This window comes from Trematomus bernacchii, unplaced genomic scaffold (assembly GCF_902827165.1).
Source record: "Trematomus bernacchii unplaced genomic scaffold, fTreBer1.1, whole genome shotgun sequence".
In the NCBI taxonomy this organism is placed as follows: domain Eukaryota; kingdom Metazoa; phylum Chordata; class Actinopteri; order Perciformes; family Nototheniidae; genus Trematomus; species Trematomus bernacchii.
The window spans coordinates 7190200-7217773 of NW_022987588.1; the positions used below are offsets into that span (position 1 = coordinate 7190200).

The following is a 27574-nucleotide window of genomic DNA, read 5'->3' on the forward strand; positions in this document are numbered from 1 at the left end:
CCTCCTGTATGCTTTTTTTAGACCTAAAAAACATAAAGCAAAATAAAATATTGAAATTAAAATATTTAAACCTAATTTCAAAGCAATCTGACTGTTCGAAATGTCTCTCTGTTTCCAGTGACACATCTTCTGGAAAACTCACCCCACACACAGGTAGAGAGGAAAGAGCGTATCACAGGATTCTCCGCACCTTATTATCAGTGACAATACTAACACTGAAACACTGCAGGTGGCCTTTCAGTGCAGGACTCTTTAAAGACACCAGTAATGTGGTATAAATCTTGCAGGATATGTTGACAGTTGCACATTATACATATAGAAGAGAAAACACAGCCAGCTTTAAAAACCAGGGGCCACAGCGGCACAAATAATTCACACGCATTTCCATATTCAACTCGTCAATAAGCGCAGTTCTGTTGCCACGCATGGAGCATGAATGATCCAAAAGACAGACAACAGCTGTGAAGATGGTTCTTAAGTGGGCTGCCTCACACCCACAGTGGGGTAATGATCCCAGCGTTATCGGTTTGAGGAGAGTCACCTCCCCTCTCCTCAGACTGGCTGAGAGGGGCGAGCCCATTGTGGCTCCTGACAATAACAAAGATGGCAGCTGGGCTGGATAATACCGTCAGCAGATTAACCAAGGCTTTGTTCAACTCCTTCAACATATTCAGTTACACGCACAGCCATGACTGGGACTGTTGGGGTACAACACACTTCAAATAAACCTCACAGAAATTTTAGTATCCCGGAAGACAAACTCTCCACAGCACAAGGCAATTCCAAAGCATTTGAATATTGCATGTGGGTGAGCGTCCCTGAGTGTTTGACAGTTCTTCTAAAACATCCAAACAGAGTAATGGCAGCGTTCCCAGAGTGCACTGGAGCTAAGTCACCGCTCTGCAGACCACCCACTTTCAGACGCGTCTTATGAGCAGGATTCTCGCTGTTTACATACAACAATTATGGCTGACCACAGAGGCTCCGGAGCGATGGGCCCTCGGGATCCATCGGAGCTTTCTCTCTGCGGAGCTGCTTTCTTAATGTAAGAGCCCTGAGCTCGTTAATTACTTAGAGACTGTCCAGGAAGTAGGCTAATGCAGTTAGACAAGAGGGCTCGTCTATAAGGCTATACCTTGACCTATTGGTACTGAAATCCATTATCAATCATTCATTCTGACATGATGGGTAACCGGGGAATATTTCCATATGTTACCGAATGGGAATAATAAACATGACTCCTCTTCATAGCCCATATGTAATAATAGGAATGAGTCAGAAGACAGAAAAATACGGCATTGTGGGCTTCACTTTCTTTCTCCAGGGCATCAAAAGCCTCTACATATACACAACATATCAACAAAGCAGCCACACAGGAGCACAGAAAATAAAAATATGAAATGCATTTGCCACATCCGCCAAAAACACTCTCATATCAACATGACTGTATCCTACTCGTCTCACCCCAAACAGCCATCTCAAAAAGCCGCTGCCTTAAACAAACATTGCTCTGCCTCCATTTCATAAATTCTTTAAACTCCGGGGTTTCTCTCAATTATTCATGTTTCAAGAGCATCTGACGGCCGCATTGCAGCATTCTCTTTGAAAGATCAGCGCCTAAAATAACAATGTCTTCACTATAGAGAACACTGTACACATCCATCCGATGGCATGCAACTCTTTCCGATTGCTTTGGCGCACAGTTTTTAATGGACGCCAGGCAGAGCTCCTAATCCTGGAATAAGTGATGTTGCACACACACATACATAGACATGGGTCTCGATGAAATATTGAGGGCCTTTCCCTCGGATGAAATCATGTGAATGGCGGTTGCTCCTCTCTTGCTGTGGTGGTGTCCACATCTCTGGTTGATGAGATGAGCCGTGAGATGTGGGGAAACAAATGCAGAGCGAGCAAGGAGGCTGTTGTGACATTTTCATAATAGGCGGAGGGACCAGAGCAATAACCAGGGGCATTTAGGAGCAGCCGCCCACTTTAAACAGCTTCATCCAGTTTGTAATGTTTTAATTTACCACAAACAACTCTGCCAAAGAGCTGCTGGGATTTTGTGTGTGAATGTTGCTTAAAATAATAGTTTGGGGGAAATCTTAATATGCTAAGTGAGGTTTGACCAATTTCAATTTCATCGCTGTGTGTTCATTATAGAGATTGATCACGATCTAGACAGAATTAAAGATTGAAAGAGGAGACTGCTAACTACAACTATCTAATTTACACATTGTCGACCCATTAAAGGTGGGGTAGGTAAGTTTGAGAAACCGGCTCGAGATACACTTTTTGTTATATTCCATGGAATGCTCTTAAGATATTCATTGCTATCGGGATGTTAAGTGCTTTGACAAAAAATCCATAAAAATCTGTCATATGTCATCTGTGGAAGCCGTAGTACTGTAAAAAGCACGACCAATCATTTTAGCCGGCCCGGCTAAAATAACTGTAGGTTATTCCATCTGTGCACAAACTTATCTCGTGCCTCGTGATCTCATCTGCTGTTTCGAGAACAAATATATTGCATCCAGCCTTTCATGTCCTATCCGACTGGCCTTGCTCAGCTGAAAGTAGTGATGTTAAACCCGTGTTTAAAGCTTTGTATAACATGTTTTTTGTTGATGAAAGGCCACGTCATGTGCTGGATTTTTAGGTATTGCTTTATTACAGATATGTTTTACTCCTGAAACAAAACAAACTGTAAGATCTGATTTAACTTCGGCTTTCTCGAGGACTGGAAAAAATGTACTGTGGTTTGTTGTTGAGAGACATCTCCAACACTCTCTGCTCAATTCTCCACTGCTGTTCACTATAAGCTGAGATAATGTTTGCTAAGCTAGGCTAAACATGTTGCAGAGTTCTCCCTCTGTGTCATAGCTCATTATTTTCATATTGATCTTCTCTGAGTTTCATGGCACACAGAATGACTCTCCGGACCTGCCCGCAAACAGGTCTATGTGACAGACGTGGTCAATGCTGCCATGTAACCATCGAAAAGAGTCAACCTTATAGCAAACAAATGATAGCATTAAATGGCATGATGATAGATATGATAAATAAGCAAAGTCCCAGAACACCAATAAACACTGGAAGCCGTAACCGTTATATTCCAAGCAATAAATACATAGTACAATAAGTGAATTTACCGGTGAAGAAGTTCTTGGCGCGCAGGTAGCTGACGCTCAGGCGGAGGATGGAGAGTTTGTCCAGACTGGCGGTGACCTCCTCGGGGAACGGCAGCAGGCTGGCCAGGCGCTCCAGCTCCCCGTTCAGACGGTCCCGATGCCGTTTGGACGGGTTGGACTTGGCCCCTTCAGAGGGTGCCTGCTTCACCCTGACAAACAATAAATGGAGAGACGTCACAACAAAATCCCCAGGATTTGGTAAGGGCCCAAGGGGACCCCAACAGTAATATAAATATGACTTCTCTGTGATATCCTTTCATTCATATGCTGCGAGGAACTATCAAGCCAAAGAAAACATGTTTGGGTGCAGTGATAGATTTTGAGATTATAACAAATACACCTTGATGGTCCTATACCAGATTTTGCAATATTTTTAAAGTTCTTCAAATTATTTAATAGAATTTTCGAAAGTTAAAATAATTGTTTTGCATGCATTGTTATTTGCACTTTGAATGACACAGCAAATTATTGCAGCTCAATTGTGTGCGAGTGCTATTTTTAGCAACTCAAAATCAACTTTAGTAAAAGCATTTTGATCTACGCAAGTGCTTCAAATTAAATTTGCCCCTTTTTAAGTGGATTTATCACAACACATTTTTCATAAACTCTTCCCCAATTGACACATCATTTCCAAAGATTTTGCAGTTTGGAAAGGGTAATTACATTTCTTCTAAAACATAATGTTAGCTGAAGGCTTGTATCAAAGGTCAATACTTTCCAAAATACAACACATGTAATGCAGGAGGAGGCAGATTATTGTTAGTGTTTAAATTAGTATTTCTAACTTGTGTAAAAAAGTATAACCTTTGATAATTAATAAATATAAAAGAAGGGGCCTTCCTATGAAACCCCATCTCAGAGAAAGATTCTAAGTAGGGTCATAACACAGAAAAAAAAGAAAAAAACATCTCTGATGCAGATATTAATGTAAAAACCCTAAAAAGACAAATGCACACAAAACACAAGAAAAATCATATTTAAATGTTCCTAACCTACCTATTATTATTAATACCATTGTTGTTTGATAACAATATTCATTCATTCTTTTGGCCATTCCTGTACCTCTTTAGGCCTGTGACAAGTATTTAAATGAGAAGAAAAAACCCACTGAATACCCTGAAAGGAGGTTTTAAACAGAGGATGCTTTTCTTTTCTTTTTTTTTTTTTTAAATGGGGTCTGTGTAGCCTTAACATAGTCAGAAAATATTAGGAACTTGGATTTAGTTGTCGTTTTTATTTTTCTTAGACCCACGAACATCAACAATATTGCGGCAAAAATATTTGACACTAAGCATTCAATTGATTGGCTATTACTGTTCATAACTGATACATTCATCACTTGGCTTCAATATCAATGGAGATACTGCACTTCAGTGATGGAAGCCACTGTGCTTGACGTGTGTGTATGTGTGTGTGTGTGTGTGTGTGTGTGTGTGTGTGTGTGTGTGACTATACTGAAAAGGAATATTTTTGAATCATGATTAATTCAAAGTTTTTTTTCAGTTTAGTCCAAAAGATGTCATGAAATACTAAATATAAAAAATAATAATGCTTTAATGCTATACATCTTCACATTGGGGGTTCTGCTACCAGCAAGCCATAAATCAATAAATTATCAAAACAGTCATTGATCAATGTATCCGTTTGTGTGTGCATTCATGTGTGTTTACATGAAATGCTTACTTTTTCATCTTTTTTGTATGAAATGTGTTTCACCAACAGTTTTACATTCTCTTTTTTAAGAATGATACACCCTATTAATTGTTGTCTTTAATTTCTCCCATATTTTAGCATTTACAAAAGCACCTGTCCCACTGCCTGCAGCAGGTCTCACTCACAGTTACTTCATGAATTTCTTATACAAAAAATGACTTGGAGCAGAAGCTACGGCAGAGAGCTGCAGTCATGTTAACCAGCAGGTGAATAACGTCCTCATCAGGCAGCAGTATGTCCAGGGGTGGACTGGCCATTGGGAATACCGGGAGTTTTCCCGGTGGGCCGGTACCTTAGTGGGCAGGTCGGACAATTCACTAGCACAAACCCCCCCCCCACCCCCCCCCCCAGTCTCGGTCACATGTGATCACATCACACACAGAGCATACAAAGGCCTGCTTTTGTTTCATACGCTTTTGCTTAAATGTTTGGACCTGGTTTTGGACCTGGTTTTAATTGTAATATTGGCAGGGAAATGGCTGCCTGAATATGATGTCACAGCCAAACAATAACTGCAACTGCTCAGACTTTATAATTATAGCTCATAGTTATAATTATTGTTTATAGTTTTTGTTCAATTTTGAGGTTCTTATCATTAATCCTAAGGGTTCAATCAAATGTATGCTTGGAAAAAGTCAGGTAAAAGTGGAAACTGTTCGATCTAATAAAATAAAAAGGGACAAGGCATGTTTTTCGTATTAAGATTTCTAAAATATTAGGCCTGACAAATTCATGATTTAAATAAACGACCGATCATGTAATACCCTAAACCGATCAAAACATGACGAGAAAAAAAGGTCTCTGATCCTCCGAAGGGCGTTTAGACAGAAAATGGCGCAACACCAAGAGGCTCAGTGACTCAGTGACATTTTGAGAAAAAACTAAACACCAAAAATACAAAAGCACATTAGTTGATTTGTTGTTTATTAACTGTGAAATGTTAAAACAATTATTTATGAATTAAAATCAAAAGGGAAAAGTTTAAGGTTAAAATCAGGCCGCAGTTACAGGCCTGCAATAATCCGCAGGCATTACAGCAGGCAGCACAGTGTTTTACAGCATTGAGCATTTCCACCGTGTTAAAGTGCATAATACGACCAAACGTTAATTGATAAATATATAGTTATCAAATGCAGGTGTATTAAAATGACTTTACATTAAGAACGAAACGAAATCTTGAATGAAATCTATTTTCTAAATTGATTAAGAATCTGGTTTCTGTAAGGTGCATGTCGCAGGTTGGTGCATTTTGAAACAAACATCCCAATAACGCATACTCTGCAGGTCGATTTTACATTTAAATACGAGGTTTATTTAAATAAAAAGTATATATTTGGCAATAATAATACAAATATATTAAAATAAATGAACTTACGCTCTCTGGACTGGTTTTCTCCTCTTGCGTCCAGCATACATGACGGCTCTTCTTATATAAACCTCGGATGAATCCCTCAGAAATACAGAGCCTATTTCTCCGCTACATGTAAGCCAACAACAATAATGTTCCGTAATCCTCCAGATCAAGACTGGAAACACATTGTAAAACTGAGAAAAATATCAAGTAAAACGAAAAGAAAACACCGAACGCGATCAATTCGGTGGAGCAGGACTCTTCTGCCTCCTTCTCTATGGGCCGCTTCACTTGGGAGTTCAACCAAAAGCTGCAGGATCAAAACTAAAACAGGAGGTTCTGCAGAAACAGATCCGCTAAAAAGGACAACGCAGAAAAACGATGAAAGAGTTGCTGTCCCATTAGCCCTCGCAGAAAGATGAAGTTGCTCCAAGTAAAAAGGCGATGTTGAGTGTCATCCCCAAGACAAAAAGGATGAAATTATCTGAGAATGAACTCAATCTGCAGAGTAACCCTGCTCCTCATTCCTCCAGTTTATAAATATTACTAAACAACTCCAAATAACTGCAGGAAAAGCTTCAGATATTTTACATGTTATAATCGACATCAGTGGTGCACTCCAATTAGCGTCGGACATGAGCTGCAAGGGGGGCAGCGGGGGCGCGCATTCCACTGGCGGGCACGCCCGACACAGATTTCTGACGGGGGCGCGCTCAAGAAGCTTCTTATAAAGTACAACACCGGAGCGCGGGCAAGTGGGAAAGTCTCCTGGAAACACAGGCAGAGAGTGCACGCCGGCGCGTTCACGGGCGAGGTCCACCGTCCAATCAGCGCTCAGATGCGATATGGAGGTTTATGTTGAGCCTGCGGTGGCCCGTGCTGAATGTGGGTCAGGGGTTAAACTTTTAAATAATGGAACTGAATTCATTTCAACATCCAGGAGAACTCTCTGAGGATGTTCACCTGCAGCGAGCTTCAGGAAATGAGAAGAACCTGCAGCCAGGAGACTAAAAACAATGCTAGTTGATCTGAAACTATAGTTATTTATTTGAAGCCACTTCGTTTTTTAAATAGGCTACAAATGCAAACCTACAGAGTAGCCTAGTATCACCTATGATGTGCAGCTCCTCTCTAAGGGAGCTGCAATGTTTAGCTTTCATGCCCCAAGTCTTTTCAGCCACAGCAGCAGGCACCTGTTTTCAGTTTGAATTAAACAAATCTAAAATACAGCTTTACTCAACAGGAAACTGCAGATCGAGTACTGTAGATATAGTGAACTTTTGTCTATGCCAACGGTCCATGTTTCTCTCAGGAGTTGGTATAACAGAGCAAAAAGGTGCATATTTGACTTACATTCTCCAGGTGATCATCATATCTTCATGATATAGTCCTTTTTCTTATATGGAGATCCTGTCATCATGCAAATTAAAAGAAGAAACTTAATGATAGAGGCATTTCCTTGGAAGACAATTTTCAGGAAAAACGGCAGGTAAAATGCAATATGCACAAATATCATTTTACTTAAAATTAGAATTAACAGTTAAAACTCAACAAGACAGCTAGCAGAAATGTTTTTAAAATATCACTGTATTGTTATTCAGTCATTAATGATTAAAAAAAACTTGACATGGTGTGTATTATTGTCCATTGTTATTAATAAGTTATTGTGTGATAAATGTTGGATCTATATAGAATCTCAGAAGATAAGAATTTCGATTCTAATATAAATCTTTTCCCCCTACCATTAGACATAATTCAGTCAGTAATGCATTGTTTCTTTTTTTACACACAAGTTTACAATCTACAGAATATATGTAAATAATTCATGTAGCTCGCCTGGGGGAGATGTTGACTTCTAATCTTGTTAGATTGTGTGAAAACAGAGAAGCAGAGATTCATTGTGTTTTGACAGCAGACAAAGACAGATACGTGTAGATGCTCAGCTACGGAAATGCATACATTTGAGTCACATGACCACTTTAGACCCCCTTAGGGTGCTGAAGACCCCCCACAACACATGTAGAAAGAAAACTAGGCCAACATGCCGATAGGTTGTATTGTAGTCGACTTCATTTATTGCAGCTTTAAGGTCCCCAAGGATGGTGATGTTGCTCTGTTTTAAGGGATTACTCCACAGTCATGTATGGGAAAGATGACCATGTGGGCCAAGTCAGATATATGTGACTTTTGAAAAACTGAATTGTAAAGCGTTTAAAAAGTAGATACATTTTTCCTTTCTGGAAGTAGCAGGGTAAAAAGTACAAGAAGCATTCCAATAATGATTACTGCTATCCAGGTGATGCCAGAAAAGGTGTAAAAGGAAATATGGTTTTGCTAATTAACACAGCATTATGACTGTGTTTGGGAAATAACTTGTCCCTTTTTTTTTTAGTGAGAAGTCTGGTAAAATAACCACCCTCACATCAGTGCAAGTTATTGATTGGAGCCTTCATCCAGTTTCTTGGGTTCTAATTATCAACAGACACACAGACAAAGGCAAATCACTTATTCATGATTTACCTCAGCCTTCCTGTCACTCTAAGTTTACTCTGTGTGTATATTTTAGTTATTGGCCTGTACACATCATCTGTAGGCACTTGTCCTTCATGCCTGCAGGAGCTGGGGGTCGGGGACAAGAAAGGTTGTGTGTTTAGACACTGTGTGTCCCGCGGGTCAGACACACACCACAGCTGTAAATGTGTTTTTCTGCTCTGAGCCCGACAGTACCAGGAAAAAAGAGAGCTGTTGTGTTTAAGGTCTGTCTGCTGTCAAGGTCGTCCTGTCAGTCTGGGTGGAGCCGTGCACTCAGCAGAGGAGTCCCTTCAGACTGGAAGAAGCACACCAAGCTGGTGGGGGGGGGGGGGGGGGTTATAGTATTTCTTCCATGTTGTACTCATTCCACTTGGGGATATGACCATCAAGTCTACTGCTACATGTTCAAGGATATAATCCTTAGAAAACAAACGGTAGAGGACAAAAACAACAGCAGCTACACATAAGGTTTAATGTAGTTAAGGGTTTGATTTCATGTCATTACAGATTTCGTCATGCGTGACAGAACTGTTCCCCACAAAGAGTGACTGGAGAACACAGCTGATAGCCAGTGGATGGAAAAAAATGCCTGATAAAGTCTTATTTACGCTGTTGTGGTCAAATTGTTGATGTTGTCAGCTATTGAGCAATAATTAAATTTGGGCCATGCTTATATGGATTCTGGCACCGAATTACACAGTTAATACAAAGATGTTTAACTTTAGCCTATCACTGACTTGTTTGCCTCAAGTTTTTACATTCGCCTTCAGCTAACAACAAGATGTAATCATGACGTCGCCATAAAAAGGGTCTAAATATTGATTCATTTAATCTGGATGATGATTTTTCCCATAGTCGACCCACAATCAAGCATTTACAATATGTAACCATTTTGGAAACGAGGCAGACTGGCACACAAGTACTAGTGGTATAATGGTTACGTTTTATGTCACTGAAATGTTTAGGCTTGATTAAGAACAATATCTGTTCTGTCTTTGTGACTCTAAAAATAGTATGACTTTTTTGACAATGCATTACGTTTCGTTTATTGTTTTTCCAGAATATGTTTTTCTTAAAACCATCTGTATCCTATTGTAAATATTAGATATCTGGCATTCAGCATTGAAGATCTGTCAATCTGTAATGTTGCCTGGAAGAATTCTCTATACGCATTTATTTTTCTAAGCACAGTTGACAGTGTAAAATAAAAAAGAACTTGGAAAACAAGTCATACAATAAGCTGTATAATATGACATTAGCACGCAGACTCTTGTCCTCAATGTGCCTCTGCAGTGGAAAATAATAAACTACTGAAAAATGTATGAGGGTTGTGGCTTTGTAAGTCATCATTTAGATTGTGGCCTGGGGTCCGATTCTGTTTTGGAAAAAAGGTCTTGTTATTTTACAGCTTTCACAAAAATACAAAAAACGTATGACTTTGGAAAGTGGGCTTTTGGTGGTTAGAACATTGCGACCATGTCACTTTACAGAGGATAAACTAGACTGCATGTAGACTCAATAAGTACAAAGGCCATACATATGTTTTTTCTTCTAACCAGACAAACACTTCCTGGAAAGGACAATCTGGTTGAAGCATACATAACAAGCATCAAGGCCAATATTTGTACATTACAGTAAAGTATTGGATGTGTAAACTTTAAGTAAACAGTATCCTTATAAGTAGGCTTGCTTTTCTTCTTTTTTTTACCTGAAAGTTATTTAAATAATTATAAATTCCCATTAACAAAATATATGGTATTTTGTAGATCTACAGATATGCAATTCAATAAATTATTCTCATCTAAGCATTAATGCCACATAGGAGGCGCACACTAAGTGTAGAGAATGACTTAATTATTAAATACATTTTTTAAATCAAATCCCTGCTGAATTCACACTGATGTGACTCTCTCGAACTGACATGCCTTTCAACTATGATCAGATGAAAAACACAAAAAAAAGCATTTTCTTTTATACTTGACATTTTACTGATTGAAGTATGTACTTTATGTTGTCATACAGTCTATGGTGGGAACTAATGTGTTTTAGAAGCAAGTGAAGGCTAAACACTAACCAAAGCAGCTCATTTAAATGCTGGGGCCAAAACGACAGGTTACTTTGGACAGATTTACTCAGCTACTGTACTTAAATACAATTTTCAGGGACTTGTACTTTACTTGAGTATTTCAATTTTTTGAAGTTTGCTACTTTGTACTTAATCCCAACAGTAATTCTAAAGGTAAATGGTGTACTTAATTTATTTAATATATTTAGTTACTTTACAGATTTGGATTAATGATGTGAACAACAACATCATTCAATGCTAATACTTTGTACTTTTACTCGAGTATCATTTTTGAACGCAGGACTTTACTTGTAACAGAGTATTCCTACCCTCTGGTACTTCTACTTTTACTAAAGTACAAGATGAGTACTTCTTCCACCTCTGGTTCTAGTAATAATGTCTGGGCACATACAGTCTATGGCTACTTTTACACGGGAACGTTTGCGTTTATGCACAGTATGCGTTTTCAAAAAAGTCTTCCGTTCACATGCATTCGTTTCATTTAACGTGTCCCAAACAAGACCGCTGGAAACGCTGTAGTACATATATGGCACGTACCTCTGAGTTTGGCTAACATTAGCCATGTTTTACCGTGTTGTCCCGCTGTTTTCATGTTTGATAATCCTCTCAGAAAGATGTTTGATATCCAGAAAGCCATTTCTTGAACATGTATAATATAAAAATAGAAAATACACGGGAAGCAAAAAAGCATATTCTCTATCAAGCTAGCAGTTAGCCATACTGTTCCCTGAGAACCACCACCAGTTTAATCTGATTATTTTTCACAAGAGGTTTGGTTTAACACTCGACTGGTACAAAGTTGTTTTATCTTGAAATTATCCTCAAAAGGCACAATTAAGGCACAGTTAACTTGTGTAATGTTGAAGATATACACATTTTTCACGGTGAGTCTCCTGCAGTAACTTTATTTTTTAAAATAACTAGTAAAGGCTGACTGCAGTAGTCTTCAGCCAATGACAACGAGAGTTGACCTTTGGAAAACAGCCAATCAGATTGCAGCTGGTCGACAGGTGATTAGCCACACCTGGCATAACATATGTGCCATTCTTTTTTATGTTAATCGTCATTTCATAATGCTCCCACACTGTTGAAACTCGACTTTGTGAGTAAATTAAAACATTACAAAAAGGTCCAATCAGTATAATGACAATAGAGGTATTTTGAATGTAATGAATACATATAGTTGGAAGTTATTGAGTGATTACCACTAAACCCTATTTAGTTTGCTGCCAGCAGGTGGGGCCATGCTCCTGCCCCTCATCCGGGTCCCCGGCAGTAACATGAGTTGCAGGATGGTACAGCCTCACAGTTGTTCCTAAATAGCTTTCCTTTCATTGTCAGCTATTTTATAATGTCCATTTCAAATAGAGGGTGTGAAATATATTCTTCAAAACGCCATACAATGAGGCAGATGCTTGTTTTATTTATTCCAATGCATGGCTTGTTAATGATGTACATTGCCCTTTTTGGTCCATGAGGTACCCCATGTTAAGTATTTTAATCTAGTGACAAATAGGCAGTTCAGTCTCATTACAGTCTACATAAAATAAAATATAGCATTGTTTAATTTATCTTGAAGAAAGACATGAGCTGCATTATGGCAGTTAACTGTCTGTTTGAAGTAGTAGTAATAATATAAATATCCATAATAATCAAAGTAGTAATAATTGTTTATCCATAGTAACATTTAGTTTTGCCATAATTATCGACCTACAGAAGCCTCTGGGATACAGCTGCTGTTTACATGAGTAACTGGTGGGAAAGAGAGGGAGAGTGAGCCCTCTGGAGGACAAACCATCTTTTATTTGTAAAAGAAATAAAAAAAAAACAGGCCTGAGTCTTTCATAGCAGTGCTGCTTATCCTTGCCTGTCCTTGTTTTCTAAACCCTTATTTTTTTCTCAAATACAGATGAAAGGATGAATAGCATTACAAAAATTAAATAAAGAGCCAAACACAATTGTAATCATTGCACACATATATTTATGAAAAAGCATTTAACAGTAGACAAAGGCTGTTTTTGTATAACATATATTATGATATATAGATACTATAACTACTAGGTTTACGTGGATTACATGAACTGAATAGAATGGTTTTTTTTCTTTACTTTTTTTTTTACGAATAACAGAAATATGGCAAGGCACATGTTAGCATAGAAACATCAACACCGCTGTGAAGAAAACATTTGGCTCCAGGTTTTTCATAGTGGCTACAGTCATGACATGTCTGTATCAAAGTCCAATATCCAAGGCTGTCCTTATCGCCTCCAGTCTGCTTCACACTGAGATCCTATACTTTTTCAACACGTACAAAATGAGAAGCAAAAAGGGACACAGGCGAGAAGGCCATATTATAATGTGTCCAATCATTTTTAAGCGCTGTACTGAAAGGTTTCCAAAAGAACATACACAATTGTTTCTTAAGGAAAGGTCAAATACTGAGTGAGTTCCCACGGTGCAGCAGGAATACGGTAAAGCTGCCATGTTAATGCTGTTTGCGCTCAGGTTAATCCAAACCATTCATGCCGTTTATTGTAGTGTGGATATTACAAACACCTGGTGAGAAGCAGATACAAATGGAGCCAACACGAAGAGGCCAAACAGGAAACAGACAAAGCAAAAGTGTATATGATCTGAACGCATTGTTGGACCAGTTTGAATCTCAAAGTCTCAACACTAAATCCTCCGCTCATCAGTGAAAGAAATCTTACCATCTCTATAGAGATAGGTCAAGCTAAGTATGTTCCCTTCTTTCCATTGTATAGGATGTTTTTGTTTAATGGAAAATGGACCAACAAATTCCTCAGAGCCTTGAAATGCACAATGCAGGATCAATCATTTCATTTACAGTAAGGATACTGTATCTCCTATATGGACATGGCTTCCCTTAAATTAGTGCAGCTCTACAGGTTCGCCTTAGGAAAACAAAACGGAACATATTATTTAAGATGCTTTATACAACAAGGCACAGATATATTTAATGTATATGAAGATATTTTAAGCTGCCGATCCGGCATGAAGGCACAAGAAAGTGTATATGGTCATGCTGATTGCTATATAAATTAATGTTTGGGTTGAAGCAAGATATATTTTAGGGTGTTCCCATGTAGGACCACGGAATATTGGAGAATGGAAAAGAGTATTTTTGTGTGAGGGATGCAGGTGGAATGGGCTGATCTATTTAAAGGCGTCCATCAATGACTTGTTTAATTCAGGCGATCCTCAATACTGCATCAAGTCAGTTGATTGCATTGTGTTTATCAGCCGTTTGCACTTGTAGAAGTTTAGAAAATACATTAAATAAAGTGCACACCTCTGAGGGATGTAAATGAATAAGTCAGGCTGAGTCTCCACAAGTTAAAGTCATATATTACCTGAAACTACAATATTTCTTTCTTGCAATCACTGAGCATTTTGTTGAGATCAGTGCATAAAAGTTAGGGGGAATGTGGTGTTGATGGACTGATTTATTGAAGCTCAGGACTTGCAGTTTACTTTTAGTCCAATTGCTGTGAGTAAGATGCTTCTTAAAATAACCCACAAGTATAGGTTTAGTTAGCAGCAGTGCATTCAAATCAACTCAACTGCAGCTATGCTTATTAAAATATGTCACTGAAATGGAAATAAAACAACACATGAGAATATTTGCATTGCTCACAGTAGTTAGCAATTGTTCTTGATTTCTCTGCTTTTTTCTGCTGTGTTTACTGTTGCTCTTACATTTTGGGATTTGAGATATGTATGCATCCCTAACTGACAGGCGTTATCCAGAAAAGCACATTTATACTGCACAGATTATCACAGATATCACATGCCGAGTATGTATATGAGAGATTGTTGTGAGCCAAAGCGGATCTCTTGGTGAAACAAATACTACTAATATAGTTACAGATTGTATTATACATTTACAATAACCACATTTAAGGGTTTCATTTAAAATACACAGATTATTTCATCTGTAATCATATTCATTTGAAGGTACAGCTGTGCTTTCAGGTAGGTCACTTTCAGCGATTCTGTACACTGATTACTACAAAGACAGTATGTTCAGTTTTTTTGTGTTTTGTAGGTATTTATACTTGGGAGATAATGGATGTCCCTGGCCTGGCTTCCCTTATAAAAACCTATTTCTTTGGCTCTTTGGATTTTCTTGACCAGCTGGCTCAAGCTCCATCCCGGTAAACGCACATCGGCTTTATACTTCATTATTACTATAGTGTATCTTCACTAAAAACTGAAAGCCAAACATTTAAACATCACAGACTGGACAACATATAAATGATACAAAGTTATATAAAACATATGGCAATATGGGTAAGCATGAGAGTCTGTGGATAAGCACTGATACAGGCGAACTATATACTGAGATTTGTCCCTCTCCGGGGTTTTCTTTCGCTACAGAAGTAACACGATGGCTGACTTCACTCTGTCAGGTACATGGCTACGTCACGGGAAGGAGTGGCAAACATCCCATTGAGTTCAGCGGAGACTCTCTCATCCTGCGGGATCAAGCAGAGAGAGCACACATGGTGAGTTTACGAAAACAAAGTTATTTCAAAATGTTGTATCAAGGAAGTACATCTATCTTTCTAAAGTAGTTATTTCTCTATTGTTTTTGCAAAGAAACAAGCAAAAATCAGGAAAATCTGAAAGCAGCTGTTTTTCTTTCTCAACTTAATAATATTAAATATGTGCCGGAATAATTGGCCAAATACCCAACTAAAGAGCCAATGACAGAACATTTAAATGTTATTATTCTTATATTAAAAAATGACAAAACAAATTGGATTCCTGCTTCTTTAATAAGGAGAATCTTCTTTGTTGTATATCATGAAACGTGTAACTTTGGGTGACAATAGAAGGAACTTGAATGCGTCACATTTGGGTCTAGGAAGCTTCAAATAGTCTTACATTGTATAGGATAAACAATTATTCGGTTTAATTGTGGTATGGATGCATACATGAAGTCTCAGTACTATCTTTATATTTGAATGTTACTACTTGTGGATCTGTTGCTATGTGCATGTTCTGTTGCTGTGTTGCTATGTGTATTTCTGTTGTGTACAAGCTGTAAACAAATATCCTCTTGGGATCATAAATCTAAAATGGCCTGACAATAATCATTTTTCATTGATTTCTCCATTTCTGATCTTGTGGGGTGAGATGACTGTTTACCTGTGTGTGTCTGTGGCATTCCAGGTAGTGAGGAATGTTGAGTGTGTGGTCTGAGGAGGGCATGATGGGGGGGGCCGTCAGAGGACTGATGTCAGCGTTCTCCTGGTTGATGGCGGACGATCCCACCACCGGCTCGCTGTGGCTCCACTGGAAGTAGCAGGACCCTTGAGGAGGACTCTGATCCAGGGACGGGTCGGCCCCCCTCAGGCCTGAAGTGCCAGGGAAAGCCCGGACGTCGCTTCCTGCTGGCCCGGAAGAAAAGTGCTGTTCGAACATGCAGCTAATGTGAGTGGCTGCCTGACCGCACGTCAGCCCGTTCTGCTGAGCGTGGTTCAGTCCGGGGACGCTCCGTGGCCAGAGGCCGGCACGCGGGAATGTTTGGCTTTCCTTAAGTTGGCTGTTGCACACTGGCATCAGTTTGTGTCCGTTCTGCATGATGCCAGAGTCAGGAAGCTTCTGCTGGCTCTGAGGCCACGGCTGCACCTGGGGGCTGTGCGTCTCAAAAGGGCCCCTTCCTTGCAGGGGATTTGTGGCAAAGGGAACAGGTATATTAGGCGTGTTAGCGGAAATAAAGTTAATGCAAGGAATCAGGGGTGGCAAAATGTCTATTACACCTGCGGCCACGTGGTTTGGTTGTTGAACAAAGCTCTGCAGTAACTGTCCGTTCGCTGCCATTGCAGGAGCTTGCACATTGTTTTGAGGACGCAGCAGGAACTGGCTGGACTGCGTCTGTGCAGAAATCCCACGAGTGCCGCCCATGTGGTTGTTAGATACCTGCCCGCAGGATTGAAACGGGGCTGAGGCTACACCAGCGATGTGGTTGGGGACAGTGAGCTCCGGGAGCTCTATAGACGGGCTGAAAATGTCCTGGAGCTGCAGCTGCTGAAGAGGGAGCAGGTTGGTGTCGGCCTGAGAGATCAGGGGACCGTTGTGAGAGAGTTTCTGGGTGCTGCTGAATATCTGAGCAGACTCTGCGATCCCTGGGCCATTCATTGATTCCTGCTGGTGAGCGTAGAGTCCATTCATCGGAGAGTAATTCAGTTCAGGGCTCATGGTCTGAAACAACTGCTGCTCCCCGAGTGCAGTGGCTGACAGCTGGGCAGTGAAGCGGTTCTGCTGGTTGTTGTTGGCCGCTGTCAGGCAGCTGGGCGGGCTGGTGCTCAGATCTTTCTCCTTCTCTTTGAACAAAACATTATCAATGTAGTCAAAAATGTCATTAGTGAGGATGGTGTCCAGGTCGGATTTGACGTTGTTTCGCTGATCATCGTCCTGACCTAATCTCTTGAGGGCATTTTCCCAGTCCATCAGCTCTGAATCACCCACCTCCAGGTCCTGCAGCGCTGCACAGAAGTCCCCGTCGTGACTCAACTTCTCCAGGTTGCCAATGACGGCCATCACCGACCGCTTGGCTTCCTCTTTCACTACCACAGGCTCCGTTGTGCCCGTAGCTCCACTCTCCTGCCACGCCTTACCCACGCTGATCAGGGCCTCGCTGTCCATGAACACCTGATCCACAGGAAACTGGCTTTCCAATGCTGGCATGTAGGCCGTCTCATCCTGCTTCAGGAAGCAGTCCACCAGCGATCCGGGGAGCACATCCTGGCTCATGTCGCTGGTGCTGCTGAACTTTTTGTCGAACTGATACTGTGCGAGGTCCACCGTTGGGCCGGTGTTGTAGAGGACGCCCTCTCCTGTGGTGCAGCTGAAGGGAAGCTGCATGCTCCTCTGACGCAGATACTCCTCCCCCTCGGCGTTGCTGAAACACACCAAATAGCAAATGTTACATTACTGCCACCAGGATAGGAGTCTTATTAAGGGGATTGATTGAGCAAATGTTTTCTGCTGATGAAGTGCCCTATAGTAACATCTTTATTATCAACCCATGAAGCCACTGTTGTTAAAGGATCAAAAACTCACACTAAAGCTCTCTGGTCTGCGATGATGAAATCCGGTCTTCCATTTTTGAAGATCAGCTTGGCGTTGGATTTCACCCACACCCAGCCACTGCACTTACTGAGGAGCCTGAAGACAGTCAGACCGGTCTCCCCCGTTTTAATCACTGTGAGATAAAGAAAAAAACAACAACCGGGTTATCGGTAAGGTGGCCATGTATGTGTCTGCGTACATATGGTTTTTTTCACGCCGTAAATCTGTCTACGTGGAAAGCTTGAAAGGTTATTGAAAACCTAAAGATTACTTTTTGTGCGGCAAGAATTGGCATGAAAAAACGTCATGTTCATTTGGGCAGTAGTCCAAATATTTGTAAGGTTTACACACATATACACATGCTGTAAAACAATGTCTGAAAATAATATATATATGAATGTGAACATTTAATCTGGTTAATATATAAAAAGATAGCAAAAGTGATTGAAACAATGTGGTTTTAAAATTCAATACTTTTGGTTTAGTCTTTTTAATATTGTAATGGAGAAAAGTGACATACTGCGGACGTGGTTGTTGGCGCAGTGCATCATGTCAGCAGCGTGGATGAATTGGTAGCCGGAGCCTTTCATACACAGTTCAGTCTCTGTATAACCCAGAATAATCTTCCCCCTGGAGAGAGACAGAAGAAAAACATTACGTTTGTTAAACTGGAAGATACTTGGAAGAAAGTGTTCACCCATTAGCTTGTCAAGATAATAAATCAGAGAAAGGAAGAATTTGTTCTACCTGCTATCAACGCCCAATGGTGTGAAGTCCAGCTTGTGTTTGGTTTGAAAGAGGAGCATTTTAGATCTGATCTCCACGATGGTTGGAGGCTGGACGGGCATGGCGATGGAGAAGAGAGCCAGCTGAGGTTTGTTACCGTTCCCGTTGTCCCTCAGCAGCCTCTGGCCGTGGAGGTACTTCAGTCGCCCCTGGAACTTTAGAGCCTGGTATGGGTGAAAGAAAATCAGATGAGTAAGTCAGATCGAAAAACAGGTCAACAAGATATAATGGATAAATGGACCTCTATACTTAAACTGGTTAATTCAACTTGTCTATGTGCGCGTCACTGCTTAATTCAGTTCAAAGTGGTACAGTAGAGCTCATATTTCAAAAAGTAATTATTTCTAAATAAGAAGATTTTTTATTTGAACAAGATATACTGTAAAGGTTGATGTGTTTCCTGTAGGGCAGGGGTGTCCAAACTACGGCCCGCGGACCATTTTGAATCGGCCCTCAGCTAATTCAAAATGTATAATGACTTAAATATAATAAACTTCTGCTCGTCTTATATTGTACTTCTTAACTATAAATGTAAAAATATATTACACAGTAGTATTCATGCGTTAATAAGACCACTTTTCAAATAAATTCAGTCAATTAAAGTTGAAAACATGTTCTAACTAATCTAAGTTGATAATAAAAAAGCCCAATAACAAATTCACATAACAACCTTGAAATATACCCTTCATATTTCCTCTTCTTATAAACAATCTGAAGCTTCTGTTTTAAGGAATGAGCTGCTAACACAATAAATGAAACCCTCTGGAGAGCTGTGAGCTGTTTTTTTTCTTAAAGCATTTTCAAGTACCAAGCATAATTTACTTATATTGGATTGACTTTTCCAACTTATAACAGAACTTATGAGGCAAAATACCTCGCCTCTAGTGAGTGGCCCAGCCCTTCGTATATTTTTCTGTACAGTATGTGGCCCTCGGTGAAAAACGTTTGGACACCCCTGCTGTAGGGGCTTCTGAGATGTTGTTTAAGAGTGTCTTTTATTGAATTCAAACAAACGTAAACAAAACCACATTACATCACATTTTTCTGACAATTTAACTTGCTTTTCACATTTGTTGTACAAACCAGAAATCCGGAGGAGTTGTCCAGCAGGCAGCGGAAGCGACACACGAAGCTCCTCTCCAGGAAGGACGAGTTCTCTGGAGGAAGCTGATCAGGGTTGTACATCACCGTACTCCCAGAGGTCTTCATGACTGAGCACACGGGTAGAGATCACACATCAGAATCATTTACCCCAAACATTAATTAAGTCATGGCATAACAGGCCATAAGACTGTTGAACACCTGAACTAAGAACATCCATAACATTCCCCTGTTTGTAACTTACACATTATGTATCACTTGTATATAGACTCTTATGGCACTACTTATATTCGATTTGATTGTATTTACTTGCACTAGTTTATCTGTTTTATTGTGTTGCACTGTTGGAGGAGCCTGTGACCTAAGATTTTCATCGACATAACTACACTGTAGCCAGAGATACTCGTTACTTTACTCGTTACTTTACTCGTTACTTTACTCGCAGGGCCAGCCCGCCCCTCCCTACAGGCAGATCACGCAGACTGCTAAAGTTTCAAATGTTCTCTTTAGTTCAGTTTCCATTGTCGCATAAGACTGATCCAGATAGCTCTGACTATGGCTGTCCTCTATCTCCTGCTATCTGTATTTTGCGCAGTATATCTCTGAACGATGCGATGGTGATTCCACTGTGCAAATGGGCAACATTACCTCTACTATGAAGGATGCTACAAGCCTGTCCATCTCTGCTTTGGTTACCGGTCCTCCAAATTCTAATTTGTGCTGCTTCGGAGTCGGCGGCGGCGCACTCACAACATCCTCACTCTGGGTTCGGGGGTCCTTAGCTATTAGCTTCACCTTAGCATGTGTTCTTTGCAGGTGTTTGTTGAGGTTTGACGTGGTGTTTGCAGCAGTGGATAACAGCTTCTGGCCTGGACACAGTTTGCACCTCACCGTCACATTCCTGTCTATTCTTCGGACGAACTCAAAATAATGGGCATACCTCCACCCCTCGAAAGTTATCGCTGACTCAGCCATGTTTATGCAGCACTGCACGTGGAGATGTGGACGCGCAAGTCGCGCAGATTACGTACATATAAACCTGCGGCGGAAACCCCTCTTGTCTGTCAGTGTGATTATGACTGATTTTATAAAAGTAACAAAGTAACGCGTGTCGGGGCAATGTTAGTAACTGTAGTGTGATTACTGAATTATAAAAGTAATGCGTTACACTACTCCGTTACCGACAAAAGTAATTTTATTACAGTAACACCCAACTCTGACTGTAGCTATGTACGAATTACAATAAAAGCCTTGAATCTTGAATCTGAATCTTGAATGAGAGTGAGCTAAACAAGAATCATTCACAGTTCTTACCATCTCCTCCCGCTGCAGCAGTGGGGGGGTTCAGGGCAAAGTGGAGCTGCTGTCTGAACAAGGACCGGTCGTCAGTGTGAATGAGCTCATACACACTCTGATGGACCACATCCGACTGAGGAGAGGAGACGCAACACTTCATCAGCAACTCATGTCATTTACACCTATTAGGGATCTACTTCCTGTGAAAGAGTTCTCATATATTTAGCCTTTCTTTTCTTGCTTGACCACAAGTGTTTACAACATGCTGAAATGACTGCTTTATGGTTTGGTCTATTCAGCACACAATGGGTCAATAGATGGTTTGGTGAATAGTTCATAGAGATTAAATATGGATAGGAGTTTTTTGGATCCAATTGTTAGACAGCTCTTTACACCACCATTTCAATGTGTCACCCCTCTCTTAAATGTAACTTACAAACTTCAAATAGGCCAACATTTTACCTCTACAAGGGCTGCCTTTTGAACACTCCTACACCTTCATGAACATCAAATTGAAGGACTTTTTAGGCCCAATTTCCTTCCACAGCCAGCAACCAAAACGGCATATTTGAACACATGGATTACTGTTAAAATACTGCCTTTCAGTGATGGAGACATAGACCTCTTAACAAGTTGAATAGCAAAGTAAAACCACATCTATTTCATTTCTTAAACAATATATATACATTCTTATAATTTCATTAACACATGTCTATTAATGGCTGTTTCTTAAATCTGTTAAGGCCTTGATTTTTTCACCTCTCGAATGTACACACTTTCAAGGACTTTAACTGTGGGAACCAACAATGCTACAAATAAATAATGTTTATAAAATGATTAAGACAGCATCTCACCTCATGAAAGCCCAGGTAGTCCTTAATTGTGGAGGAAACATAAAACACGGATCCGTCTGACGTGACCACGATCACAAACCCGTTCAGCGCCTGCACAAAATAAAAGACAGTCAGGTTAGCTTTGAAGTGATATTGGGGTTGGGTTTTTAAAAAACTTTGCATCACAAGCCATCATGTTTGATTATATTTCATAGATGACAGACACTCTACAGCTGATCTTCAACACTCTGCAGATCAAAATATATCAATCTAGTTGGGTATATGTCAGTTAGTTCAGGGTAGAGGAAAACAATATTTTTGATTTTGATTGTTGGGTAAACTGTCCATATACTAGGGCTGTGCAATTAATCGTATTTTAATCTCGATTACGATTTTGGCTTGCAACGATTACGAAAACAATGTAATCGAAATAAAACGATTATTATTTTTATTAAAAAAAAAATTTTTAAATGTAATTTTTTTTTTTTTTTTTTTTTTTTTCCTGTTGAATTACACTTAAAGTTCAGGGTAATCAACTGTTAAAAACATACTGTTCCAATTTTTTTTTCAATATATGGATGTTTTCAAAGTAAATGGATAATCGTTTTTAATAATCGTGATATCAATTATTGACCAAAATAATCGTGATTATGATTTTTGCCATAATCGCACAGCCCTACCATATACAGTAAATTGTAGTGTTTGCTGTTACTATAGGGAAGTTCAGCTAGTTTACAGTAAACATGCTCCTCAGGGCACGGCTCAGAATATGCTCAACTTCGAAGAAGAATAACAGATTTGAATCAAACTCGGTTTTTATAAATTTAACTTTAGTTTCTACACAGTCCAAAAAAATATACAGATTATCTCCCAATGTAACATAATTAAAAATGTTTCCAATTTCAATCTGAAATCCTGCCGCCTGTTTTGAATCTAGAATAACACCGACAGCTGCCGTTCTCAAAGGCCCTTTGTTTTTACACACAATCACTGCCTGTTGCGATCCTTCTGCAGGACGACGTGTGAAAATGTCCCTGACAGGTGAGCGTCAATAAACGAGGCGCAGGGCACTTTAAACAAAGCACCGGTTTTGTGAAGCTCCACAGAGCGTGGCCGAGCTTTGGCAAGAGGCAGGAAGACGAGCAGCTCACCTGTCAAAACGTCCTCCTCCATGGAGAGACCTGGATTACTTCCACACAGAGCCACCAGCTCACAAATAAACAAAGTGGAACAGCATGTATGCACCTGCTGGCCTCAGGCTGTGGGACTTGTTTCTCTATGTACAGCAGTGACACTTAATAAACTACGTATTTAAACTGCTGTTGATTGATTGTGTGAGAGTTTGTGTAGCGATGCTTTCAGACTGACACAGATTGGTTGGCAGTGGAACAGAGTGGGTAAAAGCACGTCATCTTACAAAGCTTCAAGACTGTGCTCTTCCTCACCTCATTTTAATTTGGTTAGCTTCAGGTGTTTCTGGCAGGAATTAGGAATTTCCCTATTGCATTTTACATTCATTTGACTTTTAGTTTGCTATATAGTTGCTATAGGGCAAACACATGAAGAGAAAAAGAGGGACACAAGTAGCTGGTAAAGCATCTTAGAGACTCGGCTATATATTGTTTTCATCATACTAGACTTGATATCATATAAGATTTTGAATATCGTAATTTAAATATAATAATATAATAATAATAACGTAATATTGATATATGGCATGGTTGTTGTTTTCTCTTGGTTTTAAAGGCTGATTTTTTCTCAACTTTCCAGGCTATTATACCTGTTCTATAGTTTTGCATTTAACCACCAAGTCATTATATTCACATTAATAATGATTATTTAGCAGCAAACTCATATATGTTAATATTTTGTGAAAGCACAGAATATATATATAAAATATTGTTTCAATATGGATATCAAGGTGTTTGATCAAATATATTGTGATTTTTGATATACAGTATTGCCCACCCCCAATAACCAAACCAACAAGTTTTATGATAAATAATAAGCCTATGTCTAATATTAACTTTGAATCTGAACGAGGATGTGAAGTTGGTTCTTACCTGGAGCAGCAGTTCCCCCTCGGAGAAGCTGCAGACGTCCATGCTGTTCCCATTCTGCCCGTTGACTCCAGGAAACGTCAGACTGTTGTTGCAGTTGTTGTTGTTGCTGCTCTTTATGCTCGCTGCACAGAGGAGACAAACATAGAAGAGGTCAGCAAAGGGAAATTCACATATTGCATTTTCAGCAAGGTTACTTGTTATATAGGGTTATGGTCATGTGATCAGGATTCAAATGGGGGAAAGGATTGGGTTGACGAAAAGGAAAAAACGTGAAATGTTTATATTTTTGCCGACTTTTATCTGTCATTCTGCATTTGTCTTTATTTTTCAAAGACAAACAGTCATTGCTGAGATCTGAGAACAAACCAACATCACTGGAATTGAGAATAATTCACATTGAACTACAGTAGGTCAGGGTTGGACCAGGGATAAGCTGTGCAAAGTCAATTGTAGGATTGCCTTTCACTTGGTTTTAATAATTTGGTTAAATGGGTCCGTCTGTCTTTTTGTATCGCTGCTAGGGCTGCTCGATTATGGCAAAAATCATAATCTCGATTATTTGGGTCAATAATTGATATCACGATTATTAAAAACGATTATCCATTTACTTTGAAAACATCCATTTATTGATGTGAACAGTATGTTTTTAACAGTTGATTACCCTGAACATTAAAGGTGGGGTTAGGGTTAGGGTTAGGGTTAGGGTTAGGGTTAGGGTTAGGGTTAGAGCCCCTCCTCCAACACACACGAACGCGCACATGACCAATGAGGGCACGAGATAAGTTTGTGCACAGATGGAAGGCTGACAGGCAGGTAGGCCATCCAGTTATTTTAGCCGGGCCGGCTCAGATGATTGGTCGTGCTTTTTACAGTACTACAGCTTCCACAGATGAATTTTTTTATGGATTTTTTGTCAAAGCACTTAAGATATTCATTGCTATCGGGATGTTAAGAGCATTCCATGGAATATAACAAAAAGTGTATCTCGAGCCGGTTTCTCAAACTTACCTACCCTACCTTTAAGTATAATTCAACAAAAAAAAATAAAAAATAAAATAAATAATCGTTTTATTTCGATTATGTTGTTTTCATAATTGTTGCAAGCCAAAATCGTAATTGCGATTAAAATACGATGAATTGAGCAGCCCTAATCGCTGCCCTACTGGACGTCTTTCCCACCACCGACCCTTACTTATTAAAATGTCTTCCCTAAATGATCCTCCTCCTTAAAACACCAATAACACGAGTGACTCATGTTCAATTTAACTAAAAAGCATTAGAATATTATTTTTCCAAAGTCTGTTTATTTTCAGGAAAGTTTGAGAAAGACCAGTTCTTAAATCTGCAGTTTGTATTAACTTTATTGTATTATCAAAATTCTCTTGACAAAATGTCAAATCTGACGGTGAGCAGGCCACTGCAGTTAATTTCTTCAACACTATTAAAAACAGCTGCTTCAAAGAGATTTTAATAAAGCAACATTTTTTTTCCTTCTCTACTTTAAATCTGTCTTTTCTTAGAGCTGCTTCATATCATTCATCACTGCCTTTAATAAAGTAGATATAATCATAATCATATTCACGTAGGGAAATAATGATGTCTTAAATGTGGCTTTAATGCAATTCCACAAAATATAACTAACATATTAAGGCATTAAATACTGCAGCAGGGTTAGGAGATTTAATTTGAAACACGAAATCACAAACACAGGCATGTTTGTTGTAATAATTGGTAGTGTTCTAATCTCTGGGTTTAAGTGTATATACAGCGCAGAGCAGAGGAACACATAATGGCTCTTTCATATAGTTTTAGAATCACATGGCAGCAGCATCACATTTAGCATATTGCCTGGAGACATGTTTGTAGTCTCTGTTCCAGATTGATTACTCCTTTGGATATAAAAAGTCTATCTGATGACTGAGAACATGACTCACTTCATATGCCTCGGCATGTCTGAGGCTGAGATCGGAAAAACAGGTTTGTTCTCTAAGGCTATAGATACACACTCCTCTGTTAGCACAATGCTGCCACTCAAACGGTTTGTCCACCAATCACATGTGTAACAAGCCAGCCCAGTGATCCCCACTTTCACCTGGACCACTTTAGAGGTCCTGCGACTTAGAACATTTAACGTAACAGGCACCACTTGCATTCATTTGAGCCGCCGGGCGTTTAAAACATCAGCCGAAGAACAAAGTCAGTTTACACAACCATTTCCCGGTATGAGATTACGAAAAAAAACTTGGCAATGTTCCCCTTTTTTTTTTTATGAGGAAACCTTTGGGTATCTTTGTTGCAAGCACCTAAACTCCCAGTGTAGGCAGAGGTTGCCTCACTGTTAATAATACTCAGGTTGTGCTTGGCATGTCCAAATCCAATGACAGGCTGCACAAAGTACAACAATGACTCAGCTGCTCTGTTTGTGTTGGCTTTGCCTTGGCATCTTGGTAAAGTTACTGAGCCCCTCGCTGAAAGCTCCTCACTGCTCAGCATTGTTCTCTGTGCAGCCACATCGTGTCACATCATGTTTAGATTCAAACGTGCAAGGTTTAAAAGCCTGGATGAGGTGCAAAATTGTGCAAATAGAAGTATAAGGTAGCTCTGGCTAACAAACAACATGAACTATTTCACTGTGGAGGCACTAAAGTTCATGTACTTAGTTACATTTAAAACTAGCAATAATAAGTTTGTACAACTCAGATTTATCCTGTTGTTATGATGTTTCTGTAATACATCCACAATAAATGGATATAGAATAGAGTTCCTTTTGCTCTGTGATGCTTCTTGCACTACTTCCATGTCGTGGTGTAAAGTAACTAAGTACATTTACTTAAGTATATTTTTGACATAATTTGACTTTAATTGAGTATTTCCTTTTATACTCTTATTCCAATATGTACTGCAATATTGTACTTTTTACCCCACTACATTTATTTAACTTACTAGCTACGTTTTATATATAAAAACACACAATATTCTTATATGATATGATGCAGTTCTTCACTACTTATCGTATATTATAGTACAATAGTCTTTGAAATTGACTCAAGATTCAAATGCTTTTAAATGTAATAAAAACGGAAAAATATAATATTCTTTGGTAATAAAATACTTTTGCATATTTGGTACATTTATTGTTGATACTAGAAGTATATTCGCATGCTAATACTTTTACACTTTTACTCTTGTGAAGTCAGGATGTTTACGCATAATGGAGTATTTTAAGTCCATAGTATTTTTACTTTTACTAAAGTACAGAAAGGAGTACTTTATCCACCTCTGCTTCCACGTAACCACACTAGGGCTGTCCTCTTTTTTCTTTAATCAATTAGTAATCAATTAAATGGTTTTTAGACAGTTAATTCCCAAAATAAACTTCTGAGCACAAAAGATTTAGAGTTTGTATGATTCTTTGTGGATAAAGAAAATCTATCAATGGTCAACAAGTTGTGTGGGTCGATAAATAATTGAATCGATGAACACAATTGTACCAAAGCTGAACAAGCAAGGCAAGCTAT

The 27574-nt window shown here is 39.4% G+C and overlaps 2 protein-coding genes across 2 annotated transcripts in view; both read right to left on the minus strand.

Annotated features, from left to right (window-relative positions):
- LOC117481190 (aryl hydrocarbon receptor-like) overlaps window positions 1-6397 on the minus strand; it is a 36231-nt gene extending 29834 nt beyond the window's left edge. Inside the window, exons 1-2 of the mRNA XM_034128785.1 lie at window positions 6283-6397; window positions 3156-3343 (exon numbers count right to left, since the gene is read on the minus strand). Coding sequence (XP_033984676.1) covers window positions 3156-3343; window positions 6283-6323 — 229 coding nt within the window. The 5' untranslated portion in view covers window positions 6324-6397. The remainder of the gene's footprint in view (window positions 1-3155; window positions 3344-6282) is intronic.
- A 6442-nt stretch (window positions 6398-12839) lies between these two features.
- LOC117481298 (aryl hydrocarbon receptor-like) overlaps window positions 12840-27574 on the minus strand; it is a 39613-nt gene continuing 24878 nt past the window's right edge. Inside the window, exons 3-11 of the mRNA XM_034128934.1 lie at window positions 24057-24178; window positions 22015-22104; window positions 21179-21293; window positions 19847-19974; window positions 18725-18927; window positions 18498-18607; window positions 17969-18110; window positions 16052-17807; window positions 12840-15375 (exon numbers count right to left, since the gene is read on the minus strand). Of these exons, the coding sequence (XP_033984825.1) occupies window positions 15298-15375; window positions 16052-17807; window positions 17969-18110; window positions 18498-18607; window positions 18725-18927; window positions 19847-19974; window positions 21179-21293; window positions 22015-22104; window positions 24057-24178 (2744 nt within the window). The 3' untranslated portion in view covers window positions 12840-15297. The remainder of the gene's footprint in view (window positions 15376-16051; window positions 17808-17968; window positions 18111-18497; window positions 18608-18724; window positions 18928-19846; window positions 19975-21178; window positions 21294-22014; window positions 22105-24056; window positions 24179-27574) is intronic.